We start from the raw sequence: 14221 nt of genomic DNA, 5'->3' as shown, positions 1-14221 counted from the left end.
CCATCTTTGACCTTTGACCGGAAACAGTCCCTGAGAAATTTCAGTCGGGTTTAAGAGGTGGCTATAGCAGAGACCTGCACTCCTCAAAGTGCTAAAGGATCTTCCTTTTGCAGCTGACGCTCGCTACTCCTCTATACTAATCCTTTTAGATCTCACGCTGCCTGTAATACAGGAAATCATTAATTTGTCGTAAAAATAGGTCAGCCTCTCTAGCACTGTGTTGGACTGGTTTTATTGTATCTTGAGTGGTCAGTCCTTGTCGCCCTACTTTTTTCTCCATTTACATGTTAATACTAGGAACATCCGAATCCATCCGCTTTAGATTCAATTTTTAGGCAGATGACACATAGCTACATTTGTGCATGCCTAAATGAAGTTCAAATCGGGCTATCGAATAATTTCCTTCAACTAAACTGACAAATCTGAAGTCATTATCATAGACCAAGACACCACACATAATCAAATTTTTTACCATGGCAACGGCGGCACATGTACATGCTATAGTACATAGCTATAGTGCAATAGCTACCATGAATTCTGCTACATTTTGTTCTTAATTTGTTGTTGTTTCGTCTTCATCATTGGAGCGTTTATGGTATATGACAGATTAAACTCATCAACACCGATAAAGAAGGATTAATCAAGAAGGGATATGATTCATTTGTGGGGAACGAACCTAGAGGCGAACACTGCCAACGCCCCCAACGCAGCAAGACCTGCCGGAGGAGAGCCAAGATAGGTAAGCTAACCCAGCAAGGACCTAAAGCTATTTCACGACCCAATCGGTTAATGTTCGATCGTAGAATGAATCAGGCTAACCCAGCAACGGGTGTTCAGTTACTGTTGAGGCCACATCTTTAAAGAGACCTGGCTCCGTTGTGTCATCCCCGATCAAGCTGCATTGACGGGGGGGGAGGCAAGACATCGGTGAGACAAGAGGAGGTGGACTCTCATTCCGCTGGTCATTTACATCAATGATGGTTGGTACTCAAACATAATCCAAGTTGATGAAATGTTTACTTTTTGTCAAAATTTTATGTGAAGATGTCGGCCATATTGCCAAGAAAAATGTTCTGTTACTGCTGTTACGTTTCACCTGATGCTAATAAAAAAATGTGCAGGATTGTGCTTTTGTTTTGCTGTTTGTCATGTTTTTACTTGTGCAACCAATGGGCTACAACTGCATTTTGTGTTGCATAATGACAATAAATTATCCTTGAATTCTTGAATCTCACCACAACTTGGTTCATTCTCCACCAGATATCTCCACTAGCTGCAGAAATCTTAACATCACTTTTGATAAAAATCTAATCAGCATGTAAAAAAAAGTTCAGTCTTGTTTTACCCAGTTATGCAGAATCTTTAAGATCCAGTCATTTCTGTCTCCCAAGAACCTGGAAAATGTTATTCATGCACTCATGACATACAGTTTGGTCAACTGTAACTCACTAATGCTTAAGCAACCACAACCTTTCCAGACTTCAGTTCATTCAGATGCTGATGCCAGATTCCTCACTAATTCTAACCAAAGAGTACATGTAACCCCAATTATAGCTTCAATACACCAGCTACCTGTGCATTTTAGAATCAATCCTAAGATTTGAATGATGACTTTTAAAGTCCAGATGGGACTGGTCCCTGAGTACATCAATGAGTGCTTAAGAGCCTAAGTGTATTCCGAGATTCTCGGGTCGGTCCCTTTTGGAGAATCAAACACTGAAAACCAAGGGTGACTGAGCATTTTTTGTCAGGACCCAGTTGCTTTGGAATGATTTGCCTAAGAGATCATTTATTATTATTATTCAACAACTACAGTTAAAAATTCAAATTTCAAATCTCCTCTATATTATTTTATATACTGTTTCTGCATGAGTTTTATTTTCTCTATTAGCCCTTTGTATAATATTTAGGTAATGATCACAGAAGAATCTGTTCGAGGAGAAATATTGACAGCATTATTTTTCAAAGTAAGGTAATGACAAAAGTATCATTTTGGTACAAAAAAAAATATTCCAAACCTCAGTTATAGTCTGAATTATCGTATTGATACAAAATATGTAAGAGTCCCACATCAGTCTTACCTGTGCAGGCGCAGTCTGTCTGACGTGAAGAGCAGATACTCAGAGACGTTCCGGCCTGTGATGTCCACCAGGATGTCACCTGTTACCACCTTCATGAGGGGGGGGCGTCCTCCCACTCCACTGGGGCAGGAGAAGCCTGTCCCCTGCATGGAGCAGGTACAACGCACAGGCTCATGGATGGACAGGGGGAGTGTGGGAGGAGATGTCACAGGCTCTGAGCAAATATAAAAGAGGTGGCTTTAACTCAAAATACCTTTTTCACATTTCAAGTTACATTAAGTGTCCCAGAAAGTTACTCTCGTGAGCCAATACCAGGATATCCCCAAATGGTGGCTGCACATCATCATTTCTTTACTTTTTTTAATTGCTTAGGATTTTGAGAAAAAAATCCAACATAGCCAATGGGTCATTTCAAAGAGGCTAACCCACACCATATTAAACCTTTTTAACTGATTCACAGGTGTAATAAAGAATCTTCTCAAGACCTAAGAAGCAATACATGAGACATAAAACCAGATATAGTATGTGTGGATGCATCTTCCTGCCGCCTAAACAAAATAGTGCGACAAATCAAAAGAGTGCCACCAGAGAATTATTTGTTTTGTGTCTAATACTGCTTTCCAGCTTTGTTGCAGTCTGAACTCTTGCATTTATCACAGGTGGGGTTGATTTCAGGGTATATCTTGGACAATTTTACCTTTGACGTATGAATTTGATGAACAATTACAAACTTTAGTAAAGAGTGTTGTGAACACATGGGAGCCAAATGTACTGATTAAAGTAAAATGAAAGTGTCTTTGGTATGACAAACTGGTAAACCAACTGGTAAAAGCCTGCAAAGGTGTTCATTATTAAAGAGAACCTTTAAAGTATGTAAGGGTTTCTTAAAACTATTTGAGAAATGTTGTATCCTGTGTTGATTGTGTAAAGAAATGGTTAAAAGCAATGACTGAAACTAGTCTTTTGAGATGGACTCACCATGGACTGTGGTTGGAGGGGCCACTGTGAAGTTCCACAGTCCGTCCTCAAAGTGAGGATCTGGGTCATCTGATGGTGCAGGGGATGGAGGTGGGGGTACAAAGTTGGAGAGAGGAACTCCCTGGGTGAAGGAGTCCAGACACATTGAGTCAAAGTAGCGGGCAGCCAGGGTCTTGGAGTTGTTGGCGCTGGGGTTGAGGGTCTGGGCCAGTTGGTCCAGAGTGCTGTTGAAGGGGGTTTTAAGGACGCAGGTAGCACCCACGCCCGAGGGCAGACGGAGGGTGTTGATGATCTTCTGTGGGCTGGCGTCTGGGGACACCTTACTCCTGAGAGGGGAGACCAAAGATGCAAAGGATTGACTAAACTGGGTATTGACAGTCACAGAGAGGTATTTTCCTAAATTTAATTTCTCCATTGTATGATCTTCAATTTTTTTTTTTAAATCCATGATTCCATGTGGTACATAGAATTATTGATAAAGCTAACAGAAGAGTCCGAGTGATGTCAGTCAGAGTCTGTGAAAGCCCACATGTTAAAGAGATTTGCAAAATGAAGTGAAAAAACCTGTGCAGGTTTACCATGGGTGTGCAAGGCATTTACATTTTAAACTGTCCAGAAGCAAATAGCCTTTGTAAAAAATATATTAAGTGTATCTTTTATAAATACGATATAGCATTAACATCCTGTTCGCAAGGGCTTTGTAAAGTCAAACTTTTTTGCCGCCAATCAATATTGCAGCGTTATATTTAAAAAAATAATTTATGTGTGTCTAGTAGTGACCGGGGGGGTCTCCCCTGTGCTTCTCAAGTACTGTCTGGAAACTGGCAGAGGAAGGGTTAGCAAATGGCAAACATTGCTGGGCCTTGCATGTTTTCAGTTTATACAGCATTTGGCATATCATAGTATTTTCACTATTTTTCTGACACCACTTATTAGTTGATACTTTTGGTTAGCTGTTATCACAACTAAGAATTGCCAATTTTCAGCCCACCCCTTTGCTCTGGATTGACTATGTAACAATTATCGAATGGATTGCAATCCAAATTTGGTATACACTTTCCTGTTCCCCTCAAGATGAATTGTAAAAACTTCCTCTGACTTCTCTTCTAGTGCAACCATCAGGTCACCATTCTTTTGTTCCAATACCTTATGACATACCCAGCAGCCTCAAGTGCAATTATTGGTTATTAGCAAATGTCAGCAATCTAACATGTTAAACTAAGATGGCAAATATTTTACTGGTTATTATGACATCAGAATGTCAGAATTGTCATTGTGAGCATGTTAGCGTTAGCATTTAGCTGACCCAGTTGACAGTCATACATTTCGTCTTAATTCTAAAGCTGTTAAGTTTGAGATCTTGACACCAGCTTGTCTGATGACATGTTGAAATTACTTTCCCCCAAAGGCTACAGCCAAAATGTATTGTGATCTAATTTATGACCTCTCAGTTTGTACGGCACTTTCACTGTGATTAAATGTCTGCCATCTTACCTGTACTGGGGTCTGTCTTCGTTGGCGTAGGGGATGAAGTTGCCTCTAGGTTGGGTATAGTTATGATACTGAGAAGGTGACAAGATCAGGGGAGGCAGATCTCCTATAAAACAAGACAGGCGGAATGATTACCCACCTGTTAGGTCTTCTTTTATTTATTTCATAAGTAGTACAAAGCATCAACATTTACTAACAATGAAGATTACCTAACATTTTTTTATTGCTTGGAGAACTTAGGGCACTGCAAGAAATGAGCTAGTATCTCAGCATTAAGCAACAGCCCTGTACACCAAAAAGTTGCATTACATTATTTTTCTGTTCCTAATTATTGCCTAAATGCTTGTATACATCAAAGATGCGCTGTTTAGCTCAACAATGGATCAAATTACTTTGGATATTTCATGTGAAAATTAGCACTGAGACAAAACCCACAATAATTATCATAAACTATGCAGCTCCTCTCAGCTCTTCAAAGCTTTTTCAGTGTTTTTAAGATCAGTGTTTTGGTTTCAAAGGTTACTAGTATGGTTCAGTGTCAGCACTGTCATCATCTACGTTTAGCAGCAGGCAGCTGTTTTCTGTGAAAATCTCTGATAAACCACTGTACACTACCTGCTCAGCAGCCAGCAGCAGAGACACACAGTTAGAGACAGGCTGGTGAACATAGTGGAGCCTTTAGAAGCTAAAGAGACAGATATTTTTCTTTGGAGTTGCTGGAGACAGGATTAGAGCTGGAGGGAGAGTTAATATTGCTCTTACAATTATCAGGTGGACACAAAAAGAACTCCAAATGCTAATGTTGCTCCGTGTCTGCTGTCTGCAAGCCAATACTTTTTAAAGTCGATTATATACTTGTTTTCAGCTTATCTTGGTGCCCCATTAAATCACATCCTCATACACCATCTAATTGTTATAAATGTATTACTCTTAAAATAAAAATACTTTTTTGCTTGTTTGATTACACCTGGTTTTATCATTTAAAAAATATTGCCTTTGTTTACCTTTTATTATTTCAAAGAACTACTGTCTCACACTATACATTAAGCGTGTTTATGAATGATGTATGTTCAATCCCTAAATGTATATGTGTGTTGTGGGGGTGTGTTGTGTGATGCAGCAGCTCGGAGCCCAAGACAGATTTCCCTGCAGGACAGTAAAGTAAATCTTATCTTAATATGGCAACAATACTAAACAAGAGCAGCTCTGACACTATTTGTCTATAATGTGGATAAACGGGTACATCTAATCAACTTCTGTAATTAAGTAAAATGTTGATGTACTTTACATGAGTATTTCATTTTTTTCTTCTTAATACTTCTACATCACCTCATTTCAGAGGCAAATGTTCTTTTTTAATAGTTGTTTTTTTACATGTGACTATTTTGTTGTGTTAAAATTAATCATTAGGTCTTACTGTTAAAAAAGTGACGAAATAGGGTCTAGGTTTAAAAATAACAAAGTTAGCACAGTAAGTCTTTCAGAGAGTAGCAAATGTAGGAGAATACAGTGACTTCTCTACATCTGTGCTTTTAAATCCCTGTCCTCAAGAGTAGAAGTCCTGCTTGTTTTCATTCCAGACATCTTATTAGGTACTGATTTACAGCTGGGTGAATGTGATTAACCCAAAAAGGGCAGAATAACGCAGTCAGCTCCGTACAAAACTACAATCAGTTTAATCATCAGCACGAAACAATTCAGCAATTCTACAGTATCCATTCACCTGCTTTTTCAAGGAATGAACTCTTTACCTGCCTGGTAGAACAGAAAAACAGCAGTTTTTCGGTCGTGAGAAAAAGGATAGAAACCTTTCATGTACCATATATGTAAAATCTCACCAATCTCAGGCACAGATAAGGCCACGGTCATGGCCACACAGACGAAGAAGGCAGGTAGGAGGATCTGCGAGAAGAGGCCCTTGGTGTTCCTCTTGGCACAGTGGAACCTCTTGACGATGAGGCCATGGAACTGACTTAGCTTTAACCACCAACCCTCCAACTTGAAGCTGCCCTGCCCTTCCAGGATCTCTGGCTCTGTGGACGAAGGGTTCTCTGCATTTCCTGGAGGCGAAGAGGTGAAAAAAAAAATGAAGTAAACCAAAAAAGTGCACACAGTAGAGTGCAGATCTCCGCCAGGTGGGTCTGCAATGACCCCTGCTGTAATATTTGATAGCATAATTGCACAATGATTTTTTAGGACAAGTCGCTATCCAACCAATTCCTAAGTATGTATTATAATGTACTGCATTGATTGAACAAGCGAGATAAGACCAGGTTTGCAATAGAATTGATGGCATACTATACGGTATTGTCATGTGGTCCTTGTGGAACAACTTTATCAACAGTATCAAAGCTGGATCCACCAATCCCTCTCAACTGAAACAACTTGTAAATTACTTGTTTTAACCTGACGAATTCCACCTTGTTGTGAATAGGTACATGTTAGTGAGCTTTATAGTTGGCACTATAACGCTGCCTCTTCTGCTCCATTTGTGAGCAAGTTTCATCCACAAGAAATGACACCCAAGAGTTAAAAGAAAGAACTTTACACCGCAATGCTTCAAATCCTGCTGTTGGAAATCAGCAGGCACATTTAACACCAAAAGAATACTACACTGATTTAGCATTGCACTCCTAGAAAACTGTTGTACAGGGGGATGGGATGAAATAAGACATATTTTTGTTTCACAGTACAACACAGAAACATGTAGACAATATAAAAAAATCTTCATGAATACATTCATGCCCATTCCTGTATCCTAGCTGACAATATTGTCAGCAGGGCAGTTAGTACAGGGCTGCTATTGCATAAGAGACAAACTCTTCTTCATTTTAAAGTCCTGTATCTCTGACCTGATGGTAGTAATGTGACATGTTGATCAGTGCTGAACAGGGGTGGGGGGTTTGAGTTTGTAATGCAGTCTTTGCTGGGATTTTGCTTGATCAAAACTGAGTTTATTGTCTATAATGACACAAAGGTAGCTGAAGCTGTGTTCTGCCCTGGCAATTTACAGTACAGTGTTAATAACGTGCCGAGACTAGCACAACAAGTTTAGTAAGTCACACTGTGACAAGCGCAAATAAAACGCTGGAGCTAGAAGACCTGGAGAACATTTTTTGGCCCTTCCCCTTAGAGAGTCTGTGCTCTCTGTGGCCATCTACAAATGCTTATTTTGGCAGCCCATTTCCCTTTAAAACTTTCCATAAGACTAAGGATTTCTTCTCTCAACGTTGTATGAAAGTTGGTTGTGTATTTCTTTCTCTTAGTACGCTCCATTACGTCTCTCGCTCACTGAGGAGGAAGAGGCCCGACGAGCTTTCTTCTGTGTCACATGCATGATGGGAAGCGACATTTGGTGTATCTATATTGTGGTGGAGACTATCCATACAGGATATGTACCTAGTTTGTATAACTGGCAAGCAAATTCCAAATACAAGAAAAATGCTGATTGCAACAAGTTCTCTTAAATCAGCAGTACATGCCACTGAAGGACAAATTATGTGATGTATCAACCAACATTGCTTGGTCGGAGTTGTCACAAGGCTCAGTATCTGACACAGCACATCTGCTATCTTGTTGTCTTACCCCTCAGGCTGGCAGAGTCAGACTCTTGGCCGTTGTCAAAGAGGGGACAGTAATCTCCATAGAAGTCTGCGTACAGTCCCCCTTCATCCCCCCTCACTGAGCCGATAGACGAGGAGGATTTCAGGGAGGACTGGCTCTGACTCAGCCTGGAGCACATCACCAGATTACTCAGCTCCACCTCCGGCTTCTCATTCTCCACTGAAGGTCCGGTCTCACCCTGTGGCGCCCCAAGCCCTCCTGAACCCACTGAGGACTTCCCCACTGAGCTGCCCCCTGGAGAACCCTTCATGTCTGCCAAGGGACAGAGAGACAAGGAGAAGATTCTAAAGTCTAAATCTAAAGTCAGAGCTTGAATTCAGGCAGTACACATTTTTGCAGACATCTATTCTTGTTGAGAAAGCCATGACTAATTTGTGAAAGCTAAAACTGGTGGATGTGTTGAGCTATCTGGAGACACAGGAGAGAAACATGGTCTCACCAGCATCACTGTTCTCCAGAGACTGGTCCTCCTCAGACACTTTGAGGAAAACCTCCTCAAGGGTGGTGTCCATCACCCCGAAGCTGGTCAGAGCCAGGCTGTCCAAGCTCTGCTCTAAAGCCTGAAGGCACACACAACAGAAGAGACTGTCAAAATACGGCACAGTGTATTGATACATTTGCCAAGATCCCCAATAACTATATTGGGCTGGGCCACATGGCCTGAATTATATTTCATGATTAATTTCAACATTCATTTCTGGAAAACTTATTATTATTATAGTTATTCTCAAGTACTCCTGTGCCCAAGGGTCTCTGTCCTAAAAGAATACTACTGAACAATAAATAACAACAATACTATCAGGTAGGGTAGGTCCGTGTACCTCTAGGAGCCTCATTATCTTTGCTTAAACATATATATATAAAAATATCAGGTAATCAAGTATGGCAATATTAAATGTTCACAATAAAATAGGCCCTCCTGGGATGTCTGCCTGAACATACTGAGGCAGTTGCTATGGGGATACAGTAGCAGCAGGCATATTTATTTAATTGAAAGCTAGCGTTATATTTATTTGATCATTTGGCTATTTATTTATATTACTTGTATGTTTTCATAAAATATATATAAATAAATATAAAAATATAAAATAAAAAAAAAAATATATATATATATATATATATATATATAAAAAATGAGACTACAAGACATTTTTTTGTTATGGTAATAAAGTGGTAGGTATTTTGGTCACAAAACATTGGCGATAAGGTCTATATGGCGTTGTTGGACGTTTATCCGATCATAATCAATTATGGTGTAGCCTAATTTAAATGTAATCACAGCATTCGACATCTAGCCTGACACTAGGCAGACCTGCTCCAGTTTCATGAAGAATCAAAACATTTTCTACACTACCCCATGGGTCGGGTTTGCGCGGTCTGCAAGGGAACTGTTATGCTGCTCATTCTGTACACATGACATCTATTGCATTCTGTCCATCCTGGGAGAAGGATCCCTCCTCTGTCGTTCTCCCATAGGTTTCTTCCTTTTTTCTCCCTGTTAAAGGGTTTTTTTAGGGGAGTTTTTCCTGTGCCGATGTGAGGGAAGGACAGAGGATGTCGCATGTGCACAGATTGTAAAGCCCTCTGAGGCAAATTTGTAATTTGTGATTCTGGGCTATACAAAATAAACTGAATTGAATTGAACTTGGCGGGTCAGGGATGGACCCTAACCTGCCCCTACTCTGCCTTTGATTAGCATCACCTTTGAGGCTGTTGCTATAGGCTAACATTGGCCTAGCTTTGATGCTGATGGGCACTATGAACTAGACAGAAGGAAAGCTTTTGTTCCTGTATTTCGAATGTAGGCTACCTGGTCCGAACAAAGCAAAGTCTTTTCACAATTTTCTTACATTATTAAATCATTGAATACACCTCTGAGGATTTTTGAGGTGAGAAATCAACTGTGTTGGTTTCGAATGTTGGCACGCTGAGAGTCAAGCCAGGGCCTGGCGAGAACATGTTTGAGAGCCAGAGTGAGGGCGAGTTATGCATGATCCCGAGCCAAGCACATATGGATGTGACTTTTTTGCTGTGTCATTACCATTCAAATCTGAATATGATGGATTTAGCTTTAAATTGTACAATATCATAAATTTAAAATGTACAACATTTTCAAATTAACTAGTTAACTAAGTAATTACAGTAGTTTTACTAGTGGACTGCTTGTAGTTCAATGCCATTCATCCCCAGACAGACATCATCTCACCAATAGATCCTGTGTGATTGTACTACTTTAAACAGTGGCCCGCGGTGTCAGCTAGTTAGTTTCACTTTCACCCTAAATAGCCTACATGATTTTACTTTCTTCACTGAGACTGAGCCAATCAAAGATCAGCTTTGGGAAGTAAAGAGATAAGAGACAAGATGAGGACACTGAGCAAACGTGGTGGAGAAGAGAGAGGAAGAGCAGGTACGACCCACTGTGCTCATTATAGGATTAGCATTATGCTGTTCAAAACAAACAAAAATTCACTGGATCAAATTTAAACAATGTCATCACCATAGAAATATATATATGTTGTTTGGTTTAAACAGTGGAAACTATAGGCTCAATTGAACAAACATATGCCTAGCTTTATCATAGTTCAATCATATAGTATTATTGCATAAATATTTTATTATTATTATGCTCAAACGCTATGATGAAATAAAGAAGGTGTATATTATGTTACTAATTCATTGTTTATTTTTATACATGTTATACACAGCAGGAGAGCCAGGTGAGGAAAGAGGAAGGGACAGATGAGGGTTCTTTTACTAGAACACTTTAATCAAATGTTGTCAACATTCATTTTCAGATGTTGAGATCAATACTAGCCTCTTCTGTATTTTCACACTATATTGTGTTTCAATCTTTACAAATTTTACCTGATTCTCATGTATTACAGTTTGACAGATTTTTTAGGCTACTGCAAACTCCAATTTTTGCTCTCCCAAAATCTTTAAATGCACATATTTAGATCAGGGAAATCAAAACATATCTAGGGATATATCCTTGAACGCCCCTGGTAAGCTTAGTTTTTGGACCTCTGTATTTCTAAAACCCTGCATACGGCCAGGAACATGACCCATAACCCTATTCTGTGGGTAGCTCTGCTATTTGGAACACATTGCATATGAAGTGCATATTTGCAAGCTTAAAAAATGTGACATTAATGTAAATATTGATAACACCACCTGTATTATAGTCATGTAAAAAGCTCTTTTAACTGCATTTGTATAAAATAGTGCTCGGTTTTGCTACGCCAAGTTGAATGACTGAGGAGGACCATAAAGACTTAATAAAATGAAAATATTCAACATTTACCCAAAATTCAGCCAGACAGAATTGATATCTTTGGAAACTCTGGGATTCCCATTATGATTAAGAAGTTCCCTGGTTTTGACAATCATTGCCTGTACAGTTGAAGTTTGCAATAACTCACCCACAGCTGGCTGATTGAGGTTTACAGTTTTTTTAGAGGGTTTCGCTACAAATGGCAGCCTGTCCTTAGGGATGAAATAACCAGACATCCCAACTTGACTTAAATCAGGTTGGTAAAAAATGTAACATATTGTTTTGGTAAATCTTCAACTCTATAGAGCTGGAAAAAGTGAATGGGCCAGTTTGAAACCCTTTTACTCTGTTTGAAATATGCATTACTTTTCACTGTTTATCAAGTAACAGAATGCCATAAACAAGAACAGAGGTTTTGTTGTGTGTCTTTGTATGTGTACCTGGAACAGCCTCTCGAAGCAGCCCTTTTTGACGGCATCGGACGGCAGGACGTAGGACAACTCAGTGTTTGAGTCAGACACCAGCAGACATGATGCCACAAACTGCCGAATAAACTGGGTGACCCGAGCTTCTGAGCAAGGTGACAGAGAGGAGGATGGAGGCAGAGACGAAGGAGGCTGCAGCTGGCTGACCTGTCCTGAAGGATGAGAGGAAACCACACAACATGATGGGTAGATAGAGCAGGGGATGATAGGATGGTTAAAGGGAAATAGAGAAGAATGAGGTAAGAAAAGGACAAAGAAAACAGGGCCGTCAATAAAAAAAAATAGTACACAGTCTAGATGAATTGAGGAGAGGTTGTAGGCACTACATCAACTAAAGAGGATCGGCGGTGAGGTGCACACTGTTAGTAAGAAGCTGAGAAAGGTTCAATGTCCTGACAGCTAACGAATGACTGGCACACACAGTGATGAAGCGGTGACCTTCTACACACAAACAACAAAAAGTACAAGACAATTAATTAATGTATAGCAGAGTGTTAAAGTGCCATGTATTCTCAACAACAATTTCAACACAACCTCAAAACTAGTCATTATTAAATCTGTCACTTCATTTTTACAGTCAAAAGTGGTATCTCTGATGTCCACCGAGGATAAACATCTACAAATATGCTTGCAAATAAAAGGTGCTCCTTATATATAAGGTCTTGACCATAAACATACAGTTTAGATTATTCTTTCAGTATCAAAGTCATCAAGGTGATTGCTATTTATACACATTTGGTTAGAGGGCAAACAGAAGCTGCTATCAGTTAATGCAAAATGACTTTACATGATGCACCCTTAACTGGATGACGGAAGATGGATGGATGGATGGATGATGAAACTGAAACCAAATTGTAGAAAAATGATATGATAAAACATACAAGGTTTGAGTGTAGTAGACCGCTTATTGACTGAGCCCATTGCAACATTATATTTCCTGCTCACCCAAGGCATGATGGGAACCCTGGTGGCAAAACCCAAAACACAGTCATCTCAAATAAAAATAAGTAAAACAAAAAATAACAATATCCATGCAAAATATTTTTTACACTGTCAATACATGGTTTTCAAAACATGTATGGTACAGTTCACATGAAAATTGATGGTCTTTCTAAGTATCCCAATGAGACCAGATCTGTGTAGAATGAGACCAGATCTGGGTAGAATATGACCAGATCACTGATATATTAGATATGGGGGGTTTCTGCTAAATAAAAAAACACAGCTTGGTCAAATCTAAAATGCACTTCAATGTAGCCTTGTACTGTCACTGAAATATGGTTAAAATGTTTGTGTTGTCATCATATTCGGATAGTTTTTAGGCAATTTTCAAAGCTTTCTCGTCATACAATTCCTTAGGATTTGTTCTCTGATTCAGAACATATTGGGGACACAAAATCCATTGAGTATGTTTTGTTGGAATTTGTGTGAGGTTGACCCACATTTTGGGCTGAAATGCCTGAACTAAAGGGTTTGAATTATGGTGATCGGCATTTGTCTACCATCAATTTGACTGTAAATCTGTCAATGTTTTCCAGTTGAGCAGGTGGGAAAAGTGAAAACAAAGGGCAATTTAGAACTCATACAGAGACACCGCACTCACCTCTGCCTTCACTCTGCTTTTTGACGAGTGTCAGTTTGTATCCGTCTCCGTAGGTGCTCTTCAGGAAGAGTGGCGAGCCACAGCACTTGAGTTTCCCATGTGAGATGATGGCAATGCGATCTCCCAGAAGGTCTGCTTCATCCATATGGTGGGTGGACAGCAGAATTGTACGACCTGGGGCAGAGGTAGAACACATACTTACATGAACATACAGCAGCTGGTTCTGGGCTGCAATCATCAAACAAGAAATCAAAAAGGACAGAATATGAACAATAATGTGAGGACTGAATACAATAGCAGATCATTACATTTCATGCTATTTTTCACTTCATGCAATAAACATGACACTGAACCAACATTTACTATTTACCATGTGGTCATATCCTTTAATAAAGCAGATACCTGCGGTGGCAGTCCAGTCGCTGGTAAAAACGTTGCCATTGTAAGTTTCTACAACCACCGATACATTGAATGTGCAAGTTTTTGTTACATTGTTATGTTATTGGTTTAACACAAACCTTTCCTTTTTCTTACCTTAACCAGGTACTTTTGTTGCCTAACCAATCTATGCAATCGTTTCACAATGTTAACATTAATGCGTGTGTGATGCATAGCAGATATGAATCTTATTTATGAAATGTATTTTATGTTCAGAAACATCCAAATTCAACGTATCCAGTGG

The 14221-nt window shown here is 39.6% G+C and overlaps 1 protein-coding gene across 1 annotated transcript in view; it reads right to left on the bottom strand.

The window, feature by feature from the left end:
• abca2 (ATP-binding cassette, sub-family A (ABC1), member 2) overlaps positions 1–14221 on the bottom strand; it is an 87671-nt gene that overhangs the window by 14683 nt on the left and 58767 nt on the right. Inside the window, exons 23-30 of the mRNA XM_054610126.1 lie at positions 13540–13713; positions 11892–12088; positions 8614–8734; positions 8136–8426; positions 6389–6610; positions 4554–4656; positions 3060–3385; positions 2082–2295 (exon numbers count right to left, since the gene is read on the bottom strand). Of these exons, the coding sequence (XP_054466101.1) occupies positions 2082–2295; positions 3060–3385; positions 4554–4656; positions 6389–6610; positions 8136–8426; positions 8614–8734; positions 11892–12088; positions 13540–13713 (1648 nt within the window). The remainder of the gene's footprint in view (positions 1–2081; positions 2296–3059; positions 3386–4553; positions 4657–6388; positions 6611–8135; positions 8427–8613; positions 8735–11891; positions 12089–13539; positions 13714–14221) is intronic.

This window comes from Anoplopoma fimbria, chromosome 13 (genome assembly GCF_027596085.1).
Source record: "Anoplopoma fimbria isolate UVic2021 breed Golden Eagle Sablefish chromosome 13, Afim_UVic_2022, whole genome shotgun sequence".
Classification (NCBI taxonomy): Eukaryota; Metazoa; Chordata; class Actinopteri; order Perciformes; family Anoplopomatidae; genus Anoplopoma; species Anoplopoma fimbria.
The sequence above is the reverse complement of the archived record's forward strand: the minus strand, read 5'-3'. Positions and strand labels throughout refer to the sequence as shown.